General features: G+C 32.0%; 1 protein-coding gene across 1 annotated transcript in view; it reads right to left on the minus strand.

The window, feature by feature from the left end:
- The window catches only part of CACUL1 (CDK2 associated cullin domain 1), an 80,107-nt gene that overhangs the window by 25,515 nt on the left and 29,614 nt on the right, over positions 1-24,978 (minus strand). The window contains exon 4 of the mRNA XM_051981525.1: positions 8,373-8,468. Within this exon, the coding sequence (XP_051837485.1) occupies positions 8,373-8,468 (96 nt within the window). The remainder of the gene's footprint in view (positions 1-8,372; positions 8,469-24,978) is intronic.

Genomic DNA, 24,978 nt, shown 5'->3' on the forward strand with positions numbered 1-24,978 from the left:
CATCTATGTTGAGATTCAAAGGAAAACTCTTATGTATCTCTCATTTCCTAGCCCTCCTCATGCCTCTGTTTATTTCTATCCACTACCTTGCCCTTTTCTTACTTAAGCTACCACTTACCTCCAAGGATCCCTTCCTTATCTTCTCCTTCAACCCTTTCCCCTCACCCAATGCATCCACACCCCACTGCTTCTGCACTCATGGGTTATGTGCTAGAGATCCTTCTCTCCCAGACATGCTTCTCAGCAGCACTGATGGGTCTGGAGTCCCTTATCAGCAGAGGTTCCCTTGATCTCAGAAACCTGACTCCCCAGCCATGTGGGAGATGAAAATTCCTATGGCAGGAACAGAGGCTACCTTCCAACCCGAGCCATAGTCCTCACTGCTTCCTGATTCAGAGAGGCTGACCTGGAAATCTTTACACTTCACACAAGCCAAATCTCCATCCTGGAATTTTTCTTCAGATCTTCTCTGTTTGTTCCAAGGGAGACCATTATTCTTCCCCAACTCCTATTTATTTTTTAACCACCTCTCCATTCACCATGGGGTAGTATTTTGCCTTGTGTATGGGGAAAATCTGGAAAGCTTGGAATTTTCTGAACTATTAAGACCATTTCCTAAGAATCCTCCTGTACAAAATTTTCTTCCACAGAAAAACATTCTTCTTTAAAGAATATTGGCAATTCTACTGTTAATGTATGATACTGTTTTCTACTAAGTACCAAAAAAGGGCACTGAATATTAAGCATTATTTATTTATAGCTCAAGAGTCTCTAAAAACTAGTTCACTATCTTTATTTTATAGATGAGGAAACTAAGATTTAGAGAAGTCAAGTGACTTGTCTAAATCACAAAGACACTAAACAGAAAAATTGAGAAAAAGTTAAGGCTATATAGTCAGTCTCTAAATTCACGTCTATCTTTCTATTTTTGTTTCTTACTATTCTGATAGCTCTTTGGTTCAATATTATTACATTGTAAACAAATGGCACAAGTTGAACACTTCTCAAGCTGCTTATTTCTCCATCATTCTCAGCCACAACTACACAGAGAGCTGGTCATACCTTTGATTTTGCTATCATACACAATTGCAATTCTGAACTCTTGAAATTCCCCTATTCCCTCTATTGTCATTCTACCTGTCCTGCATTGTAATCCCAAATCCTGTTCTTTGTCCTCACCGTTACTTCCAATCTCTTCATTTCTTTCTTTTCCAGGCCATCATCTCTGCAGTGGCTACAATTTTTCCCCTTCTCTATTCTGACAACTTGAAGAACCAATCCCTCAATATACTGTTCTCTTCTCTCAAATCCTTTGCCATCTTATGGCACTATTAAACTTGCTTCACCCACCCTTAGACTTGAACAGTTCACCATCCACTGCCCTTGCTCCTACTCATATGTTGTTGAACAAGTAGAAAAAATTATTAAATCATGCTACACAAGTCTACTACAAGTTTGTGTTAATTAATCTCATTTAAGCCTAACTTTGGCCAGGTAGCCTTTTTAGACCTCCCTGACTCATTCTTCCTTTTATTACAGCAGCACACTTTCAGATCTTTTCCCACTCGGCTCGCTCTCTCACCCTCTCTTTGCCTCAGAGCTCATGAAAAAAATTGAGGCCATTTCTGAGTGCTGCTGTTGTTTCTCCCATCTCCAACCAATAGGTATCTCTTCATCTTACATGAGGTGGGTACTCTTTTCCTTGCCTCTAAAGTAAAATCCTCCTAATTCACATGTGATCCCATTCTATTCCACCTTCTCTTAAGATTACCCTCAGGGAGGATTCTGGAAAGGTGGCAGAGCAGGTTAAATTTCAGGCTCTCCCAATTTCTCCCACAAATAGAACAAATTTGTGCCTTAGGGTAAACGCAGACTGGTGAAAAATCAAGACAACTTAGGGCAGAACTGGGGTCCTCTTGATACAACCTGAGAAGATCTGAAGAAAGACCCCAGGCTAGGATTAACCTGCCTAAAGAGTATACAGATAGCAAGTGGGGATCCCTGGGTTATCAGCAAGAACCACAGAGTCTTTCACCTCTGAGATTGTCCCCTCAGGATTTGGGAACTCCAGGCCCAGCTGTGCTGTACAGCCAGCCCTGGACAAGATGGAGCCAGCACACTAGGAGTGCAGAAGCAGTGAGGCAGGGACACTGCTGGCTGAGGGCACTTACAGGAGAGGGGGAGCTCTTAAGTTTTTGATTCCAGGTTAGAAAGGGAAAGCTGAAGGGAAGCTAGAGGCACCATTCTCCCATCCCACAATTAGAGGTGCTTATACTAACACTTCTTATTAAAATAAAAAAAATGAGTAAGCAAAGAAGAACCCCACCATATACACAGGAACAGGGAAGATAGGGGTTCATCTTCAGAAGAGAAACTTCAGTAAAAAAAGCTAAGAGTAACATGAAATGGCTCCCTGTCCAGAGAGAATTTATAGAGAACTAAAAAATGAATTCAAAAATCAAATGAGAGACATTGAGAAAAAACTAAACAAGTAAATAAAAATCATCCAAGAAAAACAAGAAAAAAATTATGGGAAAAAAACAATCAACCAGAAAAGGCGATAGAGTCACAAAGATGAAAATAACTCTCTGAAAATTAGAATTGAAGAAGGGGAAACCAGTGAAGCTATGAGAAATCAAGAAATAACAAACATATTATAAAGAATGAGAAAATAGAACAGAATGTAAAATATCTTTTAAGAAAAATGACAGATCTAGAGAACAGATTGAGAGAAAATATAAGAATAATTGGACTGCCTGAAAATGTGTCCAAAATTGACACAATAATATAAGAAATAATACAAGAAAACCGTCCTGAAGTGATAGAACAAGAGAGAAAAAATAGAAATAGAAAAAATCCACCAATTACCACCTCAACAAGATCCTTTGTGGAAAACACATAGGAACATTACTGTCAAATTTTGAAATCTCCAGATCAAAGAGAAAATTTTGCAAGAAACAAGAAAAAAAAAAAAAAAAAACTAAAACATGCTGGAGTTACAATTAGAATTGTACAAGACTTGGCAGCAACTACAATTAAAAAAAACACAGGTCTTGGAATCATATCTACTGGCAATCAAGAAAAGTAGGCCTGTGGTCAAAAACATCATCTCCACCAAAATTATCTATAACTTTGAATGAGAAAAAATGGACATTCCTTGAACTTGCAGATTTTCAGGATTTTCCATCAACCATATCTGAACTTAGTAGAAAATTTAACACATATAGCCAATATGAAAGATCAATTTCAAGAAACTCAACATGGACAAATTGTTTCTTTGTTTGTTTTAACATTGTTGACATCAACAATAGGGCAGTTCAAAAAAAAAAAAAAACATTGGGATAGAATTAAAATAAAAATAGCAATTATGTCATACAAATGAGGTGCAGAGGAAAAACAGACACCGAAACATTAGATGGGGGAGAAGAGATCACAGTTCTGAAAACCTAGTCACATTGGGAATGGGTTAAATCGGCAACACTACATATATACTATGAAGGGTATAGCATCCTCCAAAATCTATGAAGAAGTAAAAGAGGAGGAATAGATATACAGGGAAGCAAAGGGTCAGGGTAGAAGACAAGGCAGAGGTCCATGGAATTTAAGTAATAGCAAGGCAGGTGTGCCCGCATGCATGAAGTTATGTGTGTATATAAGTATGAATATGTATATATATATATATATATATATATGTATATTTAACTATTTCCTTTCTTAACTATAGCATGCTGGGGGGGGTGAAAGTGGGAAAAAGAATAAAGTAAATACAGTGAGTAGGAGAGAATAAACGAATAATTTACAAACAAAGAAGTAAAGAAAAGATGGACACTCATGAATATAATTTCTTCTACTAATATATACACTTTCTGGAACTAGCATTTCTTGTTATGTATTTTGAATCCTCCCTTATGTTCTGTTGGGCACATGACAATGTTCTCTTTTGTTTTGTTTCATTTTGCTTTGTATTCCTTTTCTATTTAAATTTTTTTAAAAAGAAAAAAATTTTTTTAAAGATAGCAAGAAAAAAGACTGCCTTATCACTACCAATGACTTTCTTCTTCAATCTTTCCCTTTTTAGTGGCTGCTTTCCCATTGCCTACAAACATTTTTGTTTCCCCATTCTCAAAAAACTCTTATTTCATCCATCCTTCTCAATGAGCTATTGTTCCTTATATTGTCTCTTCCTTTTTGTGGCCAAGAAGGCTGTTTGCAATAGGTACCATCACTTGTTCTGCTCCCGATATCTTCTCTATAGTCTGGCTTCTGATCTCATCACTTAATTGAAATCACTTTCTCCGAATTTACTAATGATCTCTTAACTGCCAAATCTGGTGGCTTTTTCTAAATTTTCATTATTCTTGATCTTTCTGCAGCCTTTAATACTAATAAATCACCCTCTTCTCCTTGATAATCTCTCCTCTTTGGATTTGTAACACTATTCTTCCTGCTTCTTTATCTAGAATTCTCTCCTTCCCCATTTCTTCTTCCTAGCTTCCTTCAAATCACAGATAAGATCCTAGTTTCTATAGATGTCCTTTTTCAGTTCTTCCTTCCTATTGATTATTTCCAATTTTTCCTGTAGAGAGATTGCTTATACATAAGTGTTTCCATTCTGCCTCCCTCATTACACTATGAGTTTCTTGAAATCAGAGACAGCCTTTCACCTTTCTTTTATCCCCAACACTTAGTACAGTACTTGAAACATAGTAAGTGCTTAGTAAGTGTTTACTGACTGACTCTAAAAGAATACCGAATCATTAATTAATTAACTAATGTGCCAGGCAATATATCAGAATACACACCTGTTAGTGAGTTTCATTAATAAATAGGATAAAATATTAGGCATTGTCCATGTCCATTCTATGTTTATTCATAACTTAAGAGGCTCAGCTACCTAAATCTATATAAACGCCAGTAAAAAGTATCTTACTACTAAACATATAGAAGGCAGATTTAGAAAAAAACTCCGCTTTTAGAGTTTTATGTCTAAAAAATACAAGTTCAAATTCTAGCCTGCTATCAACTTAGGTAAGACAGTTTCTCTAGGCCTCCACTTCTCACCTATAAAATGATGGAGTTGAAATAGATGAACTATAATGTCCTTTTCTGCTCTAAATCATATGCTTCTCTAAAAAATGTCAAATAAATCAAACATACCTTTATTTAAAATTACAATGGTTTTTAAAAGGTGACATGAATGAATAATGATAAAGGATAAACTGCTTATATTCAAATATGGGGACATGTATATCATCTGAACTCTATCATCGTCAGATCTCAGATATAAAGTCCAATTAGACACGACCTAAAAGTGGCTCTGTTTTGTCTTGATATTAAGAAAGGAAAAGCAAGAAAGGTGAAGAGGACCACACTGGAGAGAAAAGGAAAGGAAGATTATGAAAAATCATCTCACATAATCAGGATGTGCAAGTAGATTATCTATATAAATGAGGAGGAAATGGGGAAACATCTAACTCCTGAACTTTACTCTCATGTGAACTGAACAAAAGAAGAAAGAATATATAATTTACATGCAAATGTTTACTCAGATATACACAGCACAAAAATACATTTTATTCAACAAGAAAACAGGAGAGAAAAGGGAGAAGATGGGAGGGAGATTTAAAAGAAAGGTAAATGAAGGGAACAACTGAGTACTAAGCAAAACAAATTATAAAGAATGTACAAAAATAGTGACAGTTCTTTCTGAAGTAGCAAAGAATAGGAATCTGACAGGATGCCCATAAATTGAGAATGGTAGAACAAGTTCCATATATGTTATGGAATAATCATTTCCAGAAATATAAAGTTGATGAAGCAATAGGGATGATTTTTAGAATTAAATTAACAGAAATATTTTCCCCTAATTTTTGAACATTTTCATTTAAAATTTTGAATTCTAAAATTCCATCCTTCCTCTCTCCTCCTCTTCTACCCTCCCTAATACAATAAGCAATCAGATTACATATGCAATCATGTAAAACATTTCCAAATTAATCATAGAGAAAAATTTTATTGCTGTTTCAATAAATATTTGAAGAAAAAAATTATTTAATTGTATGAGCATTTTCATCCTTTCAAGTTAAACAAGGTATCTGTGATATTAATGTGTGTTAACAATAAGAAATTTTATTTATAGAATTTCCAAAGGAAAATCACTTCAATATATATGATTTATTTTCACTTCTGGGTTATTATACAATTAAAATTCTATCTTTTAAGGCACTAAACTTTGATGTCACTACAAATTAATAGGAATACAATATTCTAATTTTAACAGAAAAGTTATAAAATTATTGAAGTCTATGCCCTAACAAAAAAGTTTTCCCAATTATATTCTATAGAATAATTTAAGTGTTTACAATATTAGGTTCTCTATGCACAAAACACATGGAAATGGAAAATATTAAAGAGATATGACGGGAAAAGGGAATGTTTCAGTCACTATCAAGATTTGCAAGGGACAGCCATGAGTCAGGCCATGAACTTCACTGGAACGCCATAAAATAATACTAAGTGGTCAAAAAGATAGCCCTCAAGACTGTGGATGAACACCCCCTCCCACTGTATTGAAATTTTACATGAAGACATGGACAAGAATCATTCAGTTTCAGAAGGACAGAAGAGTTGAAATTTGCAACATTGGAAGGATTACACATATCAATGAAATAATAAGCATAATGAAGTATTTATAGAACATACCCTGAGAAAGATACTAAGCCTTCCTTCATCAAAATAAAAACAATAAGTATAAAACTTCAATTCACATTTTTAAAAAGCAAGATATTACTTGTATGCTCTTGGATCACAGACAGATCTTAAAGTTGTAAATTACCACATTATATTCTTAATTCCTATTATTATCATTTATGTATATAATAGAGTTCAAAATTAAGTTGTAACAACTATTCACTCTTAATTCTCTCACCCAGAAATACCCTCTAGCCCTACAATCTATTTCTGATATGCACTCTCTTTGATGAAAGCACAAGAGATAGCAAGTTTTAATTTATGGAAATAAAAATATTTTCTTATCAAGAGGGTATTATTACTCTATCAATATTAACTATATCCCATGTATATACACATTGTATTTAACATCTATTGTATTTAACATCTATTATCTGTCATCTGGAGGAGGAGGGAAGGAGGGGAAAAATTGGAACAAAAGGTTTTGCAAGGGTCAATACTAAAAAATTACCCATGCATATATAGCTTGTAAATAAAAAGCTACAATTTAAAAAAAGAGTGAATGTTAAAAACTATCTTTGCATGTATTTTGAAAAATAAAAAGTTATTATTAGCATTGTTTAAAAAAGAAAAAAAACATTAACTATATCCCAAAATAACTAATTTTCCTAAATGAGGTTCCAAGATCCTTAAACAACAAAAAATAGCTGCTATATCTTTTCTCCCCAAGACTGACATTCTACTAAGAGATAACTACTCTACAATCATTCACATAGAAAATAGTTAATAACATATCCATTAACAGGAATGAATAAATACATCTTTATAGTCTGAAAAAAGAGAACTTTTTAAAAATTTGAAGTTTTTAATTATTTGACTCAACTTCTTATAAAGGAAAGACAACACTAGTTTGTCTCAACATTCTATTAACAAAGCTCTATGAGCCACCATAGCTTAAATGCTATGTGCTTTTAATACACTTAAAATACAGTAATTTTTTACTTACTTAAAATACAGTAATTTATGTTTGTCTATTTTATTTAATCAGAAAACAAATTCATGACATAAACAACTATAACTCATAAAAACATTCACTAAATCAATAATAGCTGTAAATTGGTCACATATCTTCTAAAGTTCTTTTTAAAAGTTATATTATACATGTGGTATATATATTTTTATCTGCCTAAGTAGTTGGTTAATTAGAGTATCTTGCTGCCCAAATCATGTTGACAATGCCACTTCAATGAATAAGGTCCCAACACTACAAAATATAATCAAGAAAAAGATGTAGCTATGACCCAAAAATCAATAGGACTGAAACAATATATTAAATTCCCTTACTTTACAGCAATTAAGATTATACCCCTCACTTGATAGTTAGCATCTGCTGCTGGTATCATTAGTTAATCTACAAATCTCATCTCCTTAACTAGACTATAAGCTTCTTAAGAAAATCAGGATTTTTAAGGATATTCAAGAGTTGTTACCTGATTATCAAGTGGTTTGTTCTAAATTCTAAAGTTGTTATATTAGCAATTTCCAAACAGGGGTGAAAAAAAAAGAGAGAAAACACCACGAACAGCTCAAAGGAAAAGGTACTCCTCTCACTGAACAGATTATGGTTCTAATTTATATCTTTTCCTCAGGGTCCTTTATTTTTTTTAAATGCCTAAACTTACCATATATATGAAAAGAGGCACAATGCTCTGCAATGCTCCCATATATTGTCCAAGTGCTAAGTTAAATCTTTCAATATAGAGTTCTGGAGGGCTGGCCTGTAGGAAGCAATAAAAAAATGTGATCTTTTTTCTGGCCCAGACATTAAGTAAAAACCTAGATGAAAAAAGCATTAAGATTATAGATACAAGCTGACCTCTTACCATGATTTGTAAAGTAACAAAGGTAAAATGGTACTGTAACCTAATAGTTGAATGAAGTGAAACTTTAGTTTTGAAGATTATAAACATTAGAACAAACATTAGAACTCTTTTCTATTAAATCTGTGACAAATTTTATAGTTTGGTTAAGAGACCTTAAACATATATATGATGTTAAAAAGGTTCATTCAAAATTTGACTTCTTCCTAATCGACAACATTTATTAATGTTTAAATAAAATAATGCTTAAGAGTTCCGTTATTACTGAACTGCAATACTATATTCAGCAGCTCATTTTGCCCAATGCAGGGCAGAAAAATCAAATGTGAAGAAGTTTAGGAGACTCCATACAATATGAAATTTCAAGTCATAAGCCTACCTGTGAAATAACACCAATGCCACCTTGCATTTTACATTTTCTCTAAATATAATCCAAATACTTACATATACATTTTCATAAAGTTCTCTAAGAAGCTAGAGCAGTCTTAACATCTGACACTAGCCTGTGCAACTCTTGGTACAAAGATACTTCACCTGAGTCTCAATGTCCTTATTTCTATAAGAATGAGAATCATCTCCTTAACTCCCTAACTCAATAGGTTACTTTGAAGAAATGGCATCTGTCATTATTTTATAAATAAAGAAACAGAAAGCACAGCAATGCCAGGCTGATGCCACCTGACTTAGAGGATCACCAAGGGCCCTTTCCTCATTAGCCCTTTCAACCACAAAACATTCATACAAAGTGAGATTAGCTGTGTAAAGTAGAATATATATATATTATTTTCTTCATTTGATCAAAGAACCCAAATATCTTTTTTTCATTAATCTCCTTCATAAAGAAACCTTGAACTCTTTATAATAGTAATATAGCAGCTCATATTTATTTATGTAACACCATAAGATTGTGCTAAGTACTTTTCATAATTATTTTCAATTAATTTTCCTAACAATGCTATGAAGAAGATGCTTTTATTTTTCTTTTACAGATGAGGAAATGTGGTTCAAAAAGACTCTGTTTGGGCAGAGTCTCACAGCTATCTAAAATGGTATTCAAAACCCAGGTCTAGGTTTTCACTACAATACCACAGTCTCTTTCTGGGAATTAACTATTTGCAGTCTTGTCTCCTTCACTTATTAGTTGTATGATATGGGTTAAGGCACATCCTTTGTACTATCTGACTCACAAGACAGTTACATGAATCAAATGAGATATGTAAAAGCAAAGGTATTAAGTACTAAACAAATAAGATAAATTTTATTTAAGTAAAATTTTACAGTAACAAAACTCAATGCAACCAGAATACAGAAAATATTGGGGGGAGGGAGGATTTTTTTGCATAAGGATTTCATAAGCACCTGATAACAAAGATGTATGGAAGACAAAAAGTTATTCCCCAGTAGATAAACAAAAGATATGAAGAAATCATTCTCAAAAGAATATAAGGTTGCAACACAAGATTTTTATTCCTCCAATTAGTGTTTTGTAACAATCAGAGTACCTCTGAGGTTTTACTTTAATCCCAGAAAATTAGCAAAAGCAACAAGAAATAATAGTCTAAGTGGGAAGAATTACTGAAAGATAGGAACATAAATACACTACTAGTGACATTATGAATTTATCCATCTATTCTAGAAGCACATCAAAATTATAAGCAACTAAAATGTCCCAGAAATTCTACTCTTAAACATATTTACTCTGAACAAGCAAAATTTAAGTCTAATGGACAATAAAATATTCAAAGAATCATTTTTTATAGTAGCAGAAAGAACGAAAAGCAAAATAGATGCCATCAACTGAAAATAAACAAATTGCGATGATATGCAAACGTGAAGGGATATTCCAATGTCAGAAAAGAAGAATGAATGTTAAAACTTCTATGAACTGAAATAAAGTGAAAAGAACCAAGAATATTAGCTACAGCAACATAATTTAAACAGAAAGAACAATTAAAATAGAAATCAAACACTATAATGAAAATAAGCTTGAACCCTTTACTTTGCAACTTCAGAGGATTATGGATGTGGAATATCAAACATACTAAGAATTAATTATTTGTTAGTTCTACTAAACTCCTCTTCTTAGTACCATAGTATAATATATGATAGTCTTGGTGAGGAAACATATATTAAATAAAAAATAACAATGATGTAAAAACAAAAGAATAAAAAGAAAATGGAATTTGCTTGTTACAACTTAAAAAAAACTACTCAAGCAGAATATATTGAGTTTACATACTAAAATTGAACAAAAATAAAAAGGAAAAAAAAAAAGGTTAACAGCTTCTAATTAAAAACTATTTAGCAATCTCCAAAAAACTAAGGACAGAATATCTTACAAAAATAAATGAAGGGGCTTAATAAGTAATCAAATTAAAGCTAAAGAAACAAACATACTTTTGTTTCTGCATCTTTAAAACATATAAAGATTAGATGAAATGGCCTTTGAAATACTTTCCCTTGCTAACATTCTTTAATTCTAAAAAGTACCTAAAAACAAACCCAGCTCCCTGATACATACATACACACATCTCTCTCTCTCTCTCTCTCTCTCTCTCTCTCTCTCTCTCTCTCTCTCTCTCTCTCTCTCTCTCTCTTTCTCTCTCTCTCTAAGTAATGATTAAGATTCCCAGGACAAAAAACAGTAAACTCTTCCATTCAGTCTATACAAAAAGAAAGAACAGTAATAATAATAATTGACAATATAACTGAATTATTAGCATTACTACATTAAATTGCGCCTACTGTGTAATAAGCACTGTACTACTATATGCTTTACAAATATTATCTCATTTAATTCTTAGAAAAACTCTTATGAAGTACAAGCTATTATTTTCATCATATTACAAAGAAGGAAACTGAGTTAAAGAGAGGTTAAGTGACTTGCCAAGGATCACAGAACTGGTAGAGTGTCTGATGTCCTATTTGAGCTCAGGCCTTTCTGATTCCAAGCCCAGGGCTCTATCCACTGCACCATCTAAGCTAGGTCAGTAAGCCCGAGAAGGGTCTTGTAAGAAGCATCAGCATTAGTTATGGGACAGGAACAAACAAGTCTATTAAATTAAAAGTATGTTGGGGAGATAGTAGTATGAAGTGGAATCTGACCTTAGCCCCAAATCTCAAACCAGGAACTGAAGCATCCTTTGCCTCTTTTGATATCCCCAGTTTTTACTTTGTAAAACTTTTTGCTTACACCCATGAATAATTTACCTTATAGGAGAGAGCATAATCTCAAATGCAAACACAAGAATAAAGAAAAACCAAAAAGGGTAACTTCTGAGCAATCAGAAGGGACTAAAGTTGATACCTATAAAGCAGATCATTTTAAAAAATATAAAATACAAAGATTATCAGAAATAAAAATAGACAATGTATTATTAATCTATTGTCAGAAAAAGAAAATGAACTCCCAAAGAAAAAACCTGGGACCAGATAGCTTCACCAAGGAATTATATCAAATAATCAAAGAAAAATTCTAATGAGTCAAATTTTTTGCTAAAACAAAGCAAAAAGAGGGTCATAAATTTCTTCTATGAAAAAAAAATAATCTTGACAAATTAGTAAAATAAAAACAGAAGGAAAATAGAAAATAATACTAAATAATATCAACAGAAAAAAACTAAATAAAATGTTTTTTAAAAGGCTATAGTGTATTTTAAATATTATATGCTATAACCAAAATGCATTTAATAGCTAAGAATTCAGGGCTGGTTCATGATTAGAGAAATATTGTGTGTGTGTGTGTGTGTGTGTGTGTGTGTGTGTGTGTGTGTAAACAGTATATTATATTATATATTAATTTTTTTTAAAGATCATATTTATACACCACTCTCAAGTTTGGAAAGTGCTTTTTACACATATAACTCACTTGATCATAGTAACCCTAGGAGATAAATGTTATTATTATCCCCATTTTACAGATGAGGAAACTGAGGCAGACATTTTAAGTGACTTGCCCAGGGTCATACAGCTAATAAATCTCTGAGGCTGGATTTGAACTCACGTTTTCCTGACTCCAAGTCCAGCACTCTATCCACTGCGTCACCTAGCTATCTAAAAAACAATAAAAATTATATGATTATATAATTAAAGGTAGAAAAAGCTTTTGCTTAAAACATCCATTTCTGTTAAAAACATTAAAAATTATAGGCACAAGTGGACGCGTGACAAGTAAAAGCTTTTCCAATAAGATGATCAGCAATAAAATAAAACTTAATCCAATTCTATAATTTGATGGTAGTTTTAGAAAAGAATTTAGGACAATACATTTTTGGACACAGGAAAAAAATAACAGATGATAATGGTTTAATTTCACCAGAGATTCAACTAAAAATTAATAGCAATCATTCCTAACTTCACAATAGCAGGATATAAAATAAATCCATACAAATCACCAATTTTTCTGTATATCACCAACAAATCCTGTAGCAAGAAACAGAATGAAAAGTTCCATTCTAAACAAATACAAAATATGCAAAATACCTGAGAATTCATCTACCAAGACACATACAGGATTTATAAAAAATTTATGTATAATTTATATAAAAATATAACTCATACTCTTAAAACATTTTTAAATAATCAAAACAATATTAACTGCTCATGCCTGGTTGGGCTTTATCAATATAATAAAAATGACACTACCTAAATTAATCTGCAAATCCATTGCTATGCCATTTAAACTGCTATTATAAAACTGGAGGGGGGGGCGGGGCGGAGAACAATTAATCTGGAGTCAAGTCAAGATTGACTGATTACAACAATATTATATGATGATCAATTCTGATGGACCTGGCCCTCTTCAACAATGAGATGAACCAAATCAGTTCCAATAGAGCAGTAAAGAATTGAACCAGCTACATCCAGCGAAAGAACTCTGGGAGATGACTATGAACCACTACATAGAATTCCCAATCCCTCTACCTTGGTGTGCCTGCATTTTTGATTTCCTTCACAGGCTAACTGTACACTATTTCAAAGTCTGATTCTTTTTAAACAGCAAAATAACAGTTTGGACATGTATACTAATATTGTATTTAATTTCTACTTTAACATATTTAACATGTATTGGTAAACCTGCCATCTGGGGGAGGGGGTGAGGGAAAGGAGGAGAAAAATTGGAACACAAGGTTTGGCAATTGTCAATGCTGTAAAATTACCCATGCATATAACTTGTAAATAAAAAGCTTGTAAAAAAAATTTTTTTTTTAATTAGAAAGATGAAATAATATTAAAAAAAAAAAAAAAAGATTGACTGATTAAGCATTTACTATGTGTCTGGCACTCTTAGGCACCAGTGATATAAATAAAGATAAAAATAGTTCCTGTCCTTAAGGAGCTCACAATCTAATGGGGGAGACAATATGCAAATGTCTATGTGCATTCAAGATAAATACAGGATAAACTGGAGGTAATTTCAGAAAAAAGGCACTATGGGAGTAAGAAGACTAAAAAAGTAGGAATGGGCTTACTAGTCAAACTGGATTTTATATTTGGTAGTAATTTAATAGGGAGCCAAAGAAATGTACAGAAAGGAGGAGGAGAAAGGCGCATAGATGTGCCACACAGAACCTGACCTTCACGAAGACAACTTTGATAGCTCAGTTTGAAGTTGGGGGAGCTGGGAAGGGAGGAGAAAGGAGACCATTCACACACAATGGGGATGTGACAGTGATACTACTTAAAAAAAAAAAAAAGGAATAAGAAAATCAATGAAACTTTTAAAAAATGTTCAGAAGAAAACAAAAATGTTGCAGAGACAGACAAGCAACTCCAAAATGATCATGCTGAATTTTTCAATTACTTTCTTAATCTAGTTTCTGTAAGAGACAGGTTGAAGAAAAGGGAAAAAAAAACACAAAAACGTTTAACTTAATGAAAACTGTATAAGTGATTTAGAAAGATCTGAAATAATGAAACAGTAGTAGGTTGAATTCAGTAAATAGAAATTTGGAAAAAATTTAAAGGACAATCCCCCAGAATCAGATAGTAGTTGGTTCACATTAGATCTATATATTGCTAGAAAAATAAAATCAAGGAAAATTAAAGAGAACTAAACAGTCAAGGAGGAGAATAAAACCCAATGAGATAGAATCAAAGATACTAAGAAAGGAACAGACAACAATGATAATAGCTAACACATAAATATCACTATAAAGAACAAAGAACTTGATAAATTTTATCTAATTTCATCCTCACACCAAATCTGGAAGATGGATTCTATTATTATTTATCCCCATTTTAAAGATAAGAAAACTGAAGCTGATGAAGAAATCAAATGACTTGCGCAGGATCACAAGGTTAGCCAAGTGTCTAAATCGAGATTTGAATTCAACTTCCTAACTCTATTTCTAGCATTCTATCCATTATGCCACGTAGCTGTCAATAAGTATAAATAAAGGCAAATAAAAACAGAATAAAATATAATTAAAGAATACAAATTGGCAAAATGGCCAGTGAGGCAAATTGTTAACAATCAATAGATTGGAGAAGTCAAAAGGAGGCAGGTTTTACTTTGGAGTTCAGACAAAGGAATTTGCATGAGGTCCATAATAAATTTTAGGCAGATGCTTAGGATTAAACTACAATAAAGGAAAGGGCTGAAAAAATCTCAAGGCAACAGAAAATGGGGGAAAGTGTGTGGCGACTTGCACTAATTATTTTTATAGTTTTATTCTGCTGTGTTCAACATGTAGTTTGAGCTACTTCCTGGACTTGTAAATTGTTAGGGAGAATGTGAGTTTCCTAAGATAAAAATGAGGAGGGATTCGATGCAGGGAAAAAAAAAGTATCTGAAATGAAGAAGGAAAGATCTGACCCTTTTCACAATGATGGATGGTAGAAGAATATTACAAAGAGGACAAAAGATAGGAAAAGGACAGCTGTAAAATTTTTAAGCTTAAAAGGAAATTTTAGAACTCTTCTTGAAAAGGAGAGATCTCGAAGTTCTAAGGAATAAAAGTTATTTGTCCTCCTAAGAATGATAGTCACAAAAGCTTTCAGGATAAAAGATCACCCACTAAGAAGAAGAATTAGTAGTAGTTGATAATTTCCCTATTCACAGACATTGAGACAGCAATTTAAGTATATAACAATAAAAGATATTCCCCTTTTTAAAGCTGATATCCAAGACAAACAGAACCATCTAAAACTTAGCAAAACAGATAAACCACGCATTTCTGATAATTCTACCATAATAGTATTAATCAAAATACACTACTATCATGACACCTCAGCCAAGAAATTGAAGATCATGGGACACAGATTATATTTTCCTCAATGTCATCCATTGAAACAAGAGATACAAACCTGTATCGGATTACTTGCTGACTTGGGGGAGAGGAGGAAAAAGGAAGGGAGAAAAATTTAGAATTCAAAATCTTATAAAAAATGAATGTGGAAGACTATCATTACATGTAATTGAAAAAATAAAATACTACTTATATAAAAAGACAGGGAAGAAAGGAAAAGATAGAGAAAAGAAAAAAAAATTATATTTGGAAAATCAATAGTTAACTAAGAAAGTTACATCTGATAATGGCATTTGGATTTCCAGGCTATAATTTCCAGCTTAAGACTAACAGATTTCTGGCCAGAGACAACCTAACAAAGAATTTGCCAAGTGACTTTGCAAACCTAATCAAAAGACCTTTAAACTAAAAAGAATGATTAAGACTGCTTATGTATATCACCTAAATTAGACAATCTAGATTTCAGAGGGAAGAACGATTGTGACACTCAGAAATTCACAGGAATAAAATCCAAAAAAGAATTTTAAGTAGTAAAACCCATGACTTCCTATACAAATCTCAAAGTTTAAGCAATGAACAAACTAGAGATTCTAAGATAAAATGAAAAATGGAAAGGTATTATTACTGAGATCTCTTTGATGAACTCACTAACTGGATCATCCCCTAGAATGTACTTCCTACCTTTGCTCTGCCTCAGAGTTCCTTATTCTTTTAAAATACAGTTCAAGCACCATTTTCATGAAGCCTTTCCTAATGTCCCTGACTGTTTCTACCTTGCCTCCCTAAGTACTTTATTTATATTTGAATTTATGCTGGTTTTTTTTCATCCACACATACTTGTCTTTCCCATGAGAATATAAGTTCATCAACAGTATCCCTCAGTTCTCTCCCAAGTCATTCCCCCTGAATTAGATATATTCTCCTTTCCTCATCTTAATCCCTTTTGATGAATCAATTCAACTCTATGCTTTTTCTTGAGTCCTCTTATAATATTGCCAACTATACTTTGCCAAACTTCAACTTTAGATCATTCCCAGCATTTCTTTTGCTCCTATAGACATGCTATAAAATGAAGGTGGAGAAAAATCACACATCTATCCTCACTGGGTCCACTACAAATTAATGTTACATAACCCCAAGTTGGCCTTTATTGATGCTAAATAATCCTTTTACACCTACCTAATTAATCTATTATCCCACTCACCAGAGTAAATCTTCCATATCTCCCTCTCTGAACACCTCAGCTGAGAACTTTGTCTCATATTTTTATAAATGTATCAGACCATCTAGTTGTACAAACAAAGCAATTTTTCTTGGAACAGACCTATTCTTCTACAAATAATACAAAAGTTTAATAAATTATTCATTAATAATTATGCCATACAGTTGAAAAATTAAAGAGTAACCAGCTAGTATTGTGAAAGCAAGAGTTAAGACAAAAACTTCATGTATCAACGATTACTAAGCATAGCTGATCTTCATTATTTGCAGATTCCTTTATTTGCAAATTCATTTACTCATAACAATTTGTAATCTTAAAATCAAAATAGTGCTTCCAGTTACACCCAGTGAAACAAAAAAGTTTAAGTTACTTGATGTACAAGGTAGATATATTGAGATTAATAAGGCAACATTTTTTTCTTGTTTTAACTCTCATACTGTAAATAAGTGTTCTTTTTACAATTTATTCAGTGCCATGTTTCAAAATGTTTGTGCTTTTTTTTTATGGCAATTTCTCTATTTGAAATGACTCCCCAGTATAGTGCTGAAGTGCTACCTAGTGCTAAGTTAAAGAAAGCAACAAAAAGTCAATCTAAACATTTTTTATCTACTTAGTCTTTCTTGTATAGGCAACCAGGACAAATTATCTTCAAAGAAGCTTTGGAGTGTTCCTGAAATTGAAGAAAGCAGCATAATACAATTTACAAACAAAAACATGTAGAGAATCTCACCATCACAAGGAATCCCTTTTCAAATCCTGTATTACATTTCCTCAAGCACAGTATCAACTATCTTTGATAGGAATACATCTATTCCCTATTCTATGTTTTACCTGATATTTTTGCTCAAAATGAAAGTCAGTAGTTATTTCTATTACTATGCCTTTCAAGAAATCTGAAAAGTTTACGTTATATAATTACTGGAAGAGGATATTTAGTGTTATTTTGTTCTGCTGAATTAAAAGCCTTTTCATTATCAATAAAAACTACAGTGGAATCTTGTATTTTCTACACCATTCAGGCAAATCCATAAAAATGAATGATAAAGATGTGGTTCAGAGTAGAATTTGTGAAAGTCTGTCTGTGCCCTAACACTCAATCAATGAAATTCATGATATCTTTGGCATATGATCCTCAAAGTTTTTGTAGAATGATAAAACAATAATAGTTGTTAATATTCTCTTGGTTGCCAAGTGATTTGATATTTTCTTCTTGATATTAATAAAAAAAATTTTCTACTAGGTGTAGAAAGGTGTAGAAATTTTTTTTTATTACTATCAAGAAGAAAATATTCTTTCCTTCAAATACCAAGTGAATGGAAACTTCAATGCCTGTCATCTATGTATAACTTGATCCTACTAACTGGATGTTTTCCCATCTTTGTTCTTGTCAGGGATACCTTCTATAAGTAATATGGCATTATACTGGAATTCCAGTGGCGGTGGCTTTATTCCTTGACTGTAAAAATTGTAAAAATTTTTGCCGTTTTACCTCCCCCCTTTTTTTTTCTTCTTCTAATTGTTGTCCATTTTCCATTTGCCTCTTTATGTACCTCAGGTTGCCTTTGCTTTCCTGGATTTTTTGCCACTGATCTTATTTTCCACCGCTTCATGAGGTAACTATTTATAATTAACCAATATCATTATTTGTAAAGTAATAATTTTTTTGTATTTATTCTATTTAGTATTCATGAAATACATCATTATCTGTAAAAATATTATGAAATAAGTTTATATTCTAAGCTGATGTTATCTCTGATTACATTTCTCTCTACTAGGAAGATTTTTTAAAAGTGGAGTTTTTTAAATGACTTTTTAAGACTTAAAGCTCTAAGTTATGGGTGAGTTAATATCTATGTAAAATTAGATGTGTTGTCAATGTCATTTCTGCTGTTCATTTATTTATTTTTCATTATAAATTTAGTATAAGAATGAATTCTTTCAAGTGCATGTCATGTTTTTCTATTATTTTTTCTAAAATTTTTGTTCTAAAAAGACATTAGCCCAATTACCTCCAAACAGCCAAACAAATCAAAAAAGATTTCTCCTGTGTATTAAAATGTTATCAATTTCATTTTTTGTGGTATTATTTAGTGCTAATCATGGGTTGTACCTGCTAATTCTCTGTTTTGAGGGAAATAGTCATGATATAGTCATAAAGTTTCTATTAATGAGCCTTTAGGTCTCTTCTAACCCTATTTCTGATCATCTTCCTGATATATTTCTCAGTAGCTTTACCTATTTCCATAACTTTGCATTCAAATCACTAAATAACAAATCACTAATTAATAGAAAAAAAACAATATTAACAAAAACTAATTAACACTAGTTAATAAAAAATGAACAAAACTAAAGATTTAATTTGAAGAGTTTTAATTAAGTTCTTCATAGGATGTCACTTCCGCTTCAAACTCAGAAACGGATATTAATCCATAATCTGCAACTATTTCCATGAAAGGTCATTTTATACATATTTTTGTGTATTACATCAATACATTATACATGATCTCAAATCATTATTTCAAAAAGCAAGTTTTCCTAACAAAAATAAAAGCATTTATTTTTCTTCTGAAATGAAGTATTTGAAAAATTGGCACAAGTTTAATTTTAAGCAATATTGTTTTTCATAGTAGTACCCAATGTCCAAAAACATTAGCAAATTTTAAGTTTCAGAAAAAAGAAAAAGAAAAAAATGTAAACAGAATAAGAATATGAAGATATAAAAATAAGTTCCTAGAGGCAGCTAGGTGGTACAGTGAATAGAACACCAGCCCTAAAGTCAGGAGGACCTGAGTTCAAATCCGACCTCAGATACTTAACACTTCCTAGCCATGTGATCCTGGGCAAGTCACTTAATCCCAATTGCCTCAGCAAAAAATAAAAATAAAAAATAAGTTCTTAACATCTTTCTACAATAAAACATTATTAATCTATTGAAATGGCTACATTTTGTAAAAATTAGCCACATCATTTACCTATGAAATCTGTTTTTTAACCCATCTTCCAAGATACTACCTATGAATCCCAAGTGTTAAAAAATGGAAGCCAAGGAGGCCATCAAGAATGCCTTCCTGGCAAAAGAAAAATTTTATCACATTTTCAAAGCAACACAATGGATTTTAATTAAAGTTCACAAAAATAAATGTTAATTTTAATAAGCTGATTTTTTAAACTAAAGTTTTCTAGCTAATATTCTTAATTACTACTCTGCACTTGACTATCACAAAATAAAGCATATTAATTATCTCATATTTTTCCTCTCATTTTACATGAAGCAATTTATTATAAAAGAATTAACTGTAGCTCTGTCCTTTATACTGACATCACAATATAAGTTTAAAATTATATCCTAGATTTGTGTATATGTGCATACGTATATACACACACACAAATTTATAAGATTTTTTTAAAAGCAGCAATGATTATACAATTATATATGTTGCTTCTAGTTTTACTTTTCATTTTCATATTCCTTCAAATTAATAAAATTGAAAGCAAACTGCTTCAGTAACACAAAGATAAAGCCTCTGAAAAGTACTGACCTTTGAAAAGGTCAATAAATGACAATATTTTAGAATTTGGACTTCTGAGTATTAGAATTATTATCAAACTCAAAGAAATCAGCTCATTTGGACATCAAATAACAGACATGATTTAATTATTAAGATTTGTAGCCCAAATTATATCAGTTCTATAATTATTCATATTACATCAGTATGTGTGCCTTTCACTATATATAAAAAATGGTTTTATCCCATAGTCTTTCAAAATAGAGAAAACAGTTGTTCTTTATAAAATGTTTCCTTTACAGTAAAATCAATCTCATTCTAAAAATTTTCTTTTATGTCCTAAAATAACCACTGATTTACCATACTGCATTTACTTTATTTGCTCTCCTTCAGAAATTTAAAACTCACAAGCTTACAATCAGCAAAGATTCTTGAACAGACCCAGACCTAAGCAATTATATTTTTTAATCTAAATTTGCTTCCTCAGCTCCCTACAGCTATTTCCAATCCATTGTGTCTTGGTTTTAAGGTAAGATTAAAAGCCACGACATATGTGTTTCTCTGTAAGTCAAGAATAATATCTGAAGACATAGTATATAAAATAGCTTTCTACTACTTTACATAGTACACATGAGAAAATATTACATCATGAGAAAAGCACAGTATTTGGAGTCATAAAATATGTATTAGAATTCTGGTTTGGTTTGTGATCTTGATCAGGACATATTTTCTGCAGCTAATAAGTTTCCTTATCCACAGAAAAAGGTAGATTAAATGATCTTAAGGACAATCTCTATGTTTAAATGCTACAGTTTAAAGAGGTATTAAAAGTGCTGTTTCATTCGATTACATGGCGGGTAGTATAAAATATGCCATATGTTGTATCTATACTGGAAAATTTGAAATGAAATTCACAAGGATGTAGGTATTATAGATATTAGCAGAAAACTCAGAAAATCTAAGTCATTTTTACAAACAAGTGAAGTGATGTTTGAAGAAAATAAAAAAATTGAACCAAGGTCACACCAGTGATAAGCTGTAGAAAAACGTTTGAACTCAGGTTCAATGACTCCAAATACTGTAATGTGTCCTCACCAGTACAATATAGAAGTATTGTTTTCTAAAATATTGGAATACTTTTTCTTTATATAATTCACTACTTATAAAATATGGTGAAACTGACATTCATGAAATTATACGGTATTAATCCAATATTTTAATTTACCTAATTCTTGATTTTCTTATTGTTAATCAAATTCTTATTAGCAGAAAACACACATACAATGTCATTTGTAAAAACATTAAATAAATCACAGCACTTAAGTTGCAGTATTTTCTACTCACTAAACAATTTGCCCCATTATATAGCTGAGAGAACCGTTCCTACACATGTCAGATAGCTTTTCATCATGTAATAAGTTTGAAGAAAATTATCCTCAACAAGCAAGAGGCAAAAAGAAGGAAAATCTATTGAGTAGCTGATCTTTTCAATTCATCTTGTTCCCATTTGTTTCCACCTAAGAATTATATTTAAATGTAAATATTTTTAATGATTTTTATTCTTTCTAATTTTAGGGTATTCAAATTTAACAGTTCAAAAATAATTTACTTTTCATGTTTTGTCTGAATTGCTTTATCAATTTTCTCTGGCATAGAGAGAATCAATTTTGCTAAGAAAATAGTGGAGGAGTTACAAGAAAAAGAATTGGGTTTAAAAGGGATATATGTATATGGGGAAAAAAAATAGCCCAAGGTAAATTTTAGATAAGAATATTGCACAAATATGGTTGAGAATAGAATCTCTAGGACTACTACTAATCAACCACTAAGGTTCTACTTTTTAACCCAGGATAGGCTGGTTGCTCCCTAGGGCAAAAGAGCAAAGGTAACTGAGCACATTGAACTATTAGTTCAAAAGTTAAGTGATCGTAACTTGAAAAGAATCTATAAATATTAAGTATCCACTAAACATGAGAAAGCTCTACTGCTATTTTCTTTTGGGGAGATAGAAAGAGATCTTTGAATTAGTACAAGGTGCATGAACAGGTCCCATTCAGTAGCACTCATCAGTTACAGTCAGATTTAGGGGAGGGGAACTGCACCTCACAGCAACAAAAGTAACTGCTAGCAGGCCCCATCTTAAAAATAAGCAAAGAACAAATTTGGAAGCAAAGAGCAGCTATGTGGTTCTGATCCCAGGACAGATACAAATTGGGGTTGGGGACATTGTTTCTAACCTCTTGTCCAGTGACGTGTGTATTGGAATAATCAGGGCAAAAGACTCTGACCAAAAGGAATTTTGTAATTTTTGGAATAAGAGGTACAAAACTTTATCCAAAAAAAAAAAAGCACTAAAAATTAGAATTGACCAAAGAAAAACTGACTCCATGAAACATCAAGAAATAGTTTAACAAATTCAAAAGAATGGTAGGGAAGAAGAATATAGTAAGTATTTCACAGCAAAAACAAATAATCTACAAAACAGATCAAGAAGAAGAAAAAAAATTAAGAAATGGATTACCTGAAATCCAAGACTGCAAAGAGCCTACACACCTTATTTCTAGAAATCATATAAGAAAAATTTCTACATCTCACAGAATAAAAATGGAGAGCAATGTCAAAATCCACTCCTAAAAGAATCCCCTACAGGGAAGGGGAGAAAAAAACACCAGGAATATTCACACACACACACACACACACACACACACACACACACACACACACACACACACACACAAAAAAAAAAAACAGAGCTCAGAGTCAAAGAATAAAATACTGCAAGTAACCAGAAAGAAAAAAGTTCAAGAACTTCAAGAAGCCACAGTTAGGATTGTATGATCACAAATCACATGATTTAGCAGCTACCATTCTAAAAGAGCAAAGAGCTTGGAAAATGAATTCTAAGTTTACAGTCAATAATAACTTGTTCTGCAATCTGCAAAACACTTAATACAATTCTGACAGAGAAGGAAAACTGGATCTTTGATGCAATATAGAGAACCTCTAAGCACTTCTAATGAAAATACCAGCGCTGAGTAAAAAAAATTTCACAAACATAAAAGTCAAGAAGTACAAAAGTTAAATATAAACAGAAAATCATAAAGGACTTAAGATTAAAATGTTTATGAGAGATGATATATGTAACCCCCCCCAAACTCTAGAGACCATCAAAATAGACAAGGGGAGCATGGGAGTAATTCCATTATTCTGTGATGGGTTTAAAAGAGCCAAAAGAAAAACAGAAAAGATAAGGAAGAAAGAAAAATACATTGGGACAGGGAATAAGTTGGGGAGAAATTATCATAAATGAATGGATACACAAGTAGAAATCAATACAACAAGAAATGAGTGGGGAAGAGAGTAATGACATCTCATTTTCATCTAAACTGAAGGGGAAAATGAAAGTGCACGTGTGTGCACACGTGTACATACACATACACACACACACACACACACACACACACACACACACACACAAATACATTTTACCCAAAGGAAATAAGAGGGAAAGAAAATAGGGAAAGGAAAAGGAGGCAAACGAAAGGGAAAATAATGAACTTCCAAAGGAAAAAAGTCAGAGGACCACATGGGTTTACAAATGAATTCTACCAAACATTTGAAAAACAATTAATTCCAATACCACCTAAATTGTTTGACTGTCATTTTCTTTCTATTACATGAATATAGTCTTGATTCCTAAAGCAAGAAGAATCAAATCAGAGAAAGAAAACTATAAAGAACAAAAACAACAAAAATCATTATGATTACGTTAATATATGATGAAAAAATCTTTAGATAAGGCACAATATAAATTCTAAAATTACTAGAAAGCAAATTTGATGAATGTAATTTTCATTGCATCGTGGTCTGAAAAGGATGCATTTACTATTTCTGCCTTACTGCATTTGAGTTTGAGGTTTTTATGTCCTAATATATGGTCAATTTTTGTATAGGTTCCATGAACTGCTGAAAAGAAAGTGTATTCCTTTCTGTCTCCATTACATTTTCTCCAGAGATCTATCATATCTAACTTTTCTAGTATAGAAAGCAAATTTGAAATGCAAAGTTTTGCAAGGGGGAATGCTGAAAATTATTTATACATATATTTTGAAAATAAAAACTAGAAAGTTCAGGAATAAATGACGTTTTCCTTGAAATGATAAGTGACATATGTCTACAAACAAAAGCTAACATAATCTGTAACGGGGATAAGTTAGAGGTCTTTCTGAAACGAGAGATGAATTAAGAATGTCTGTTATTACTATTACTATTCAATATTTAAAAAGTGAAAAGAGAAGTAGGAAATGGGGGAGAATCTTTGCAACAAATATTTTTGATAAAAAGTCTCACTTCTAATATATTCAGAGAACTGAACCAAATTTATTATAAGAGTCATTCCCCAGTTGATAAGTGGTGAAAAGATGTAAGGA

The sequence above is a fragment of the Antechinus flavipes genome, chromosome 2 (assembly GCF_016432865.1).
Source record: "Antechinus flavipes isolate AdamAnt ecotype Samford, QLD, Australia chromosome 2, AdamAnt_v2, whole genome shotgun sequence".
NCBI classification, from domain to species: Eukaryota; Metazoa; Chordata; class Mammalia; order Dasyuromorphia; family Dasyuridae; genus Antechinus; species Antechinus flavipes.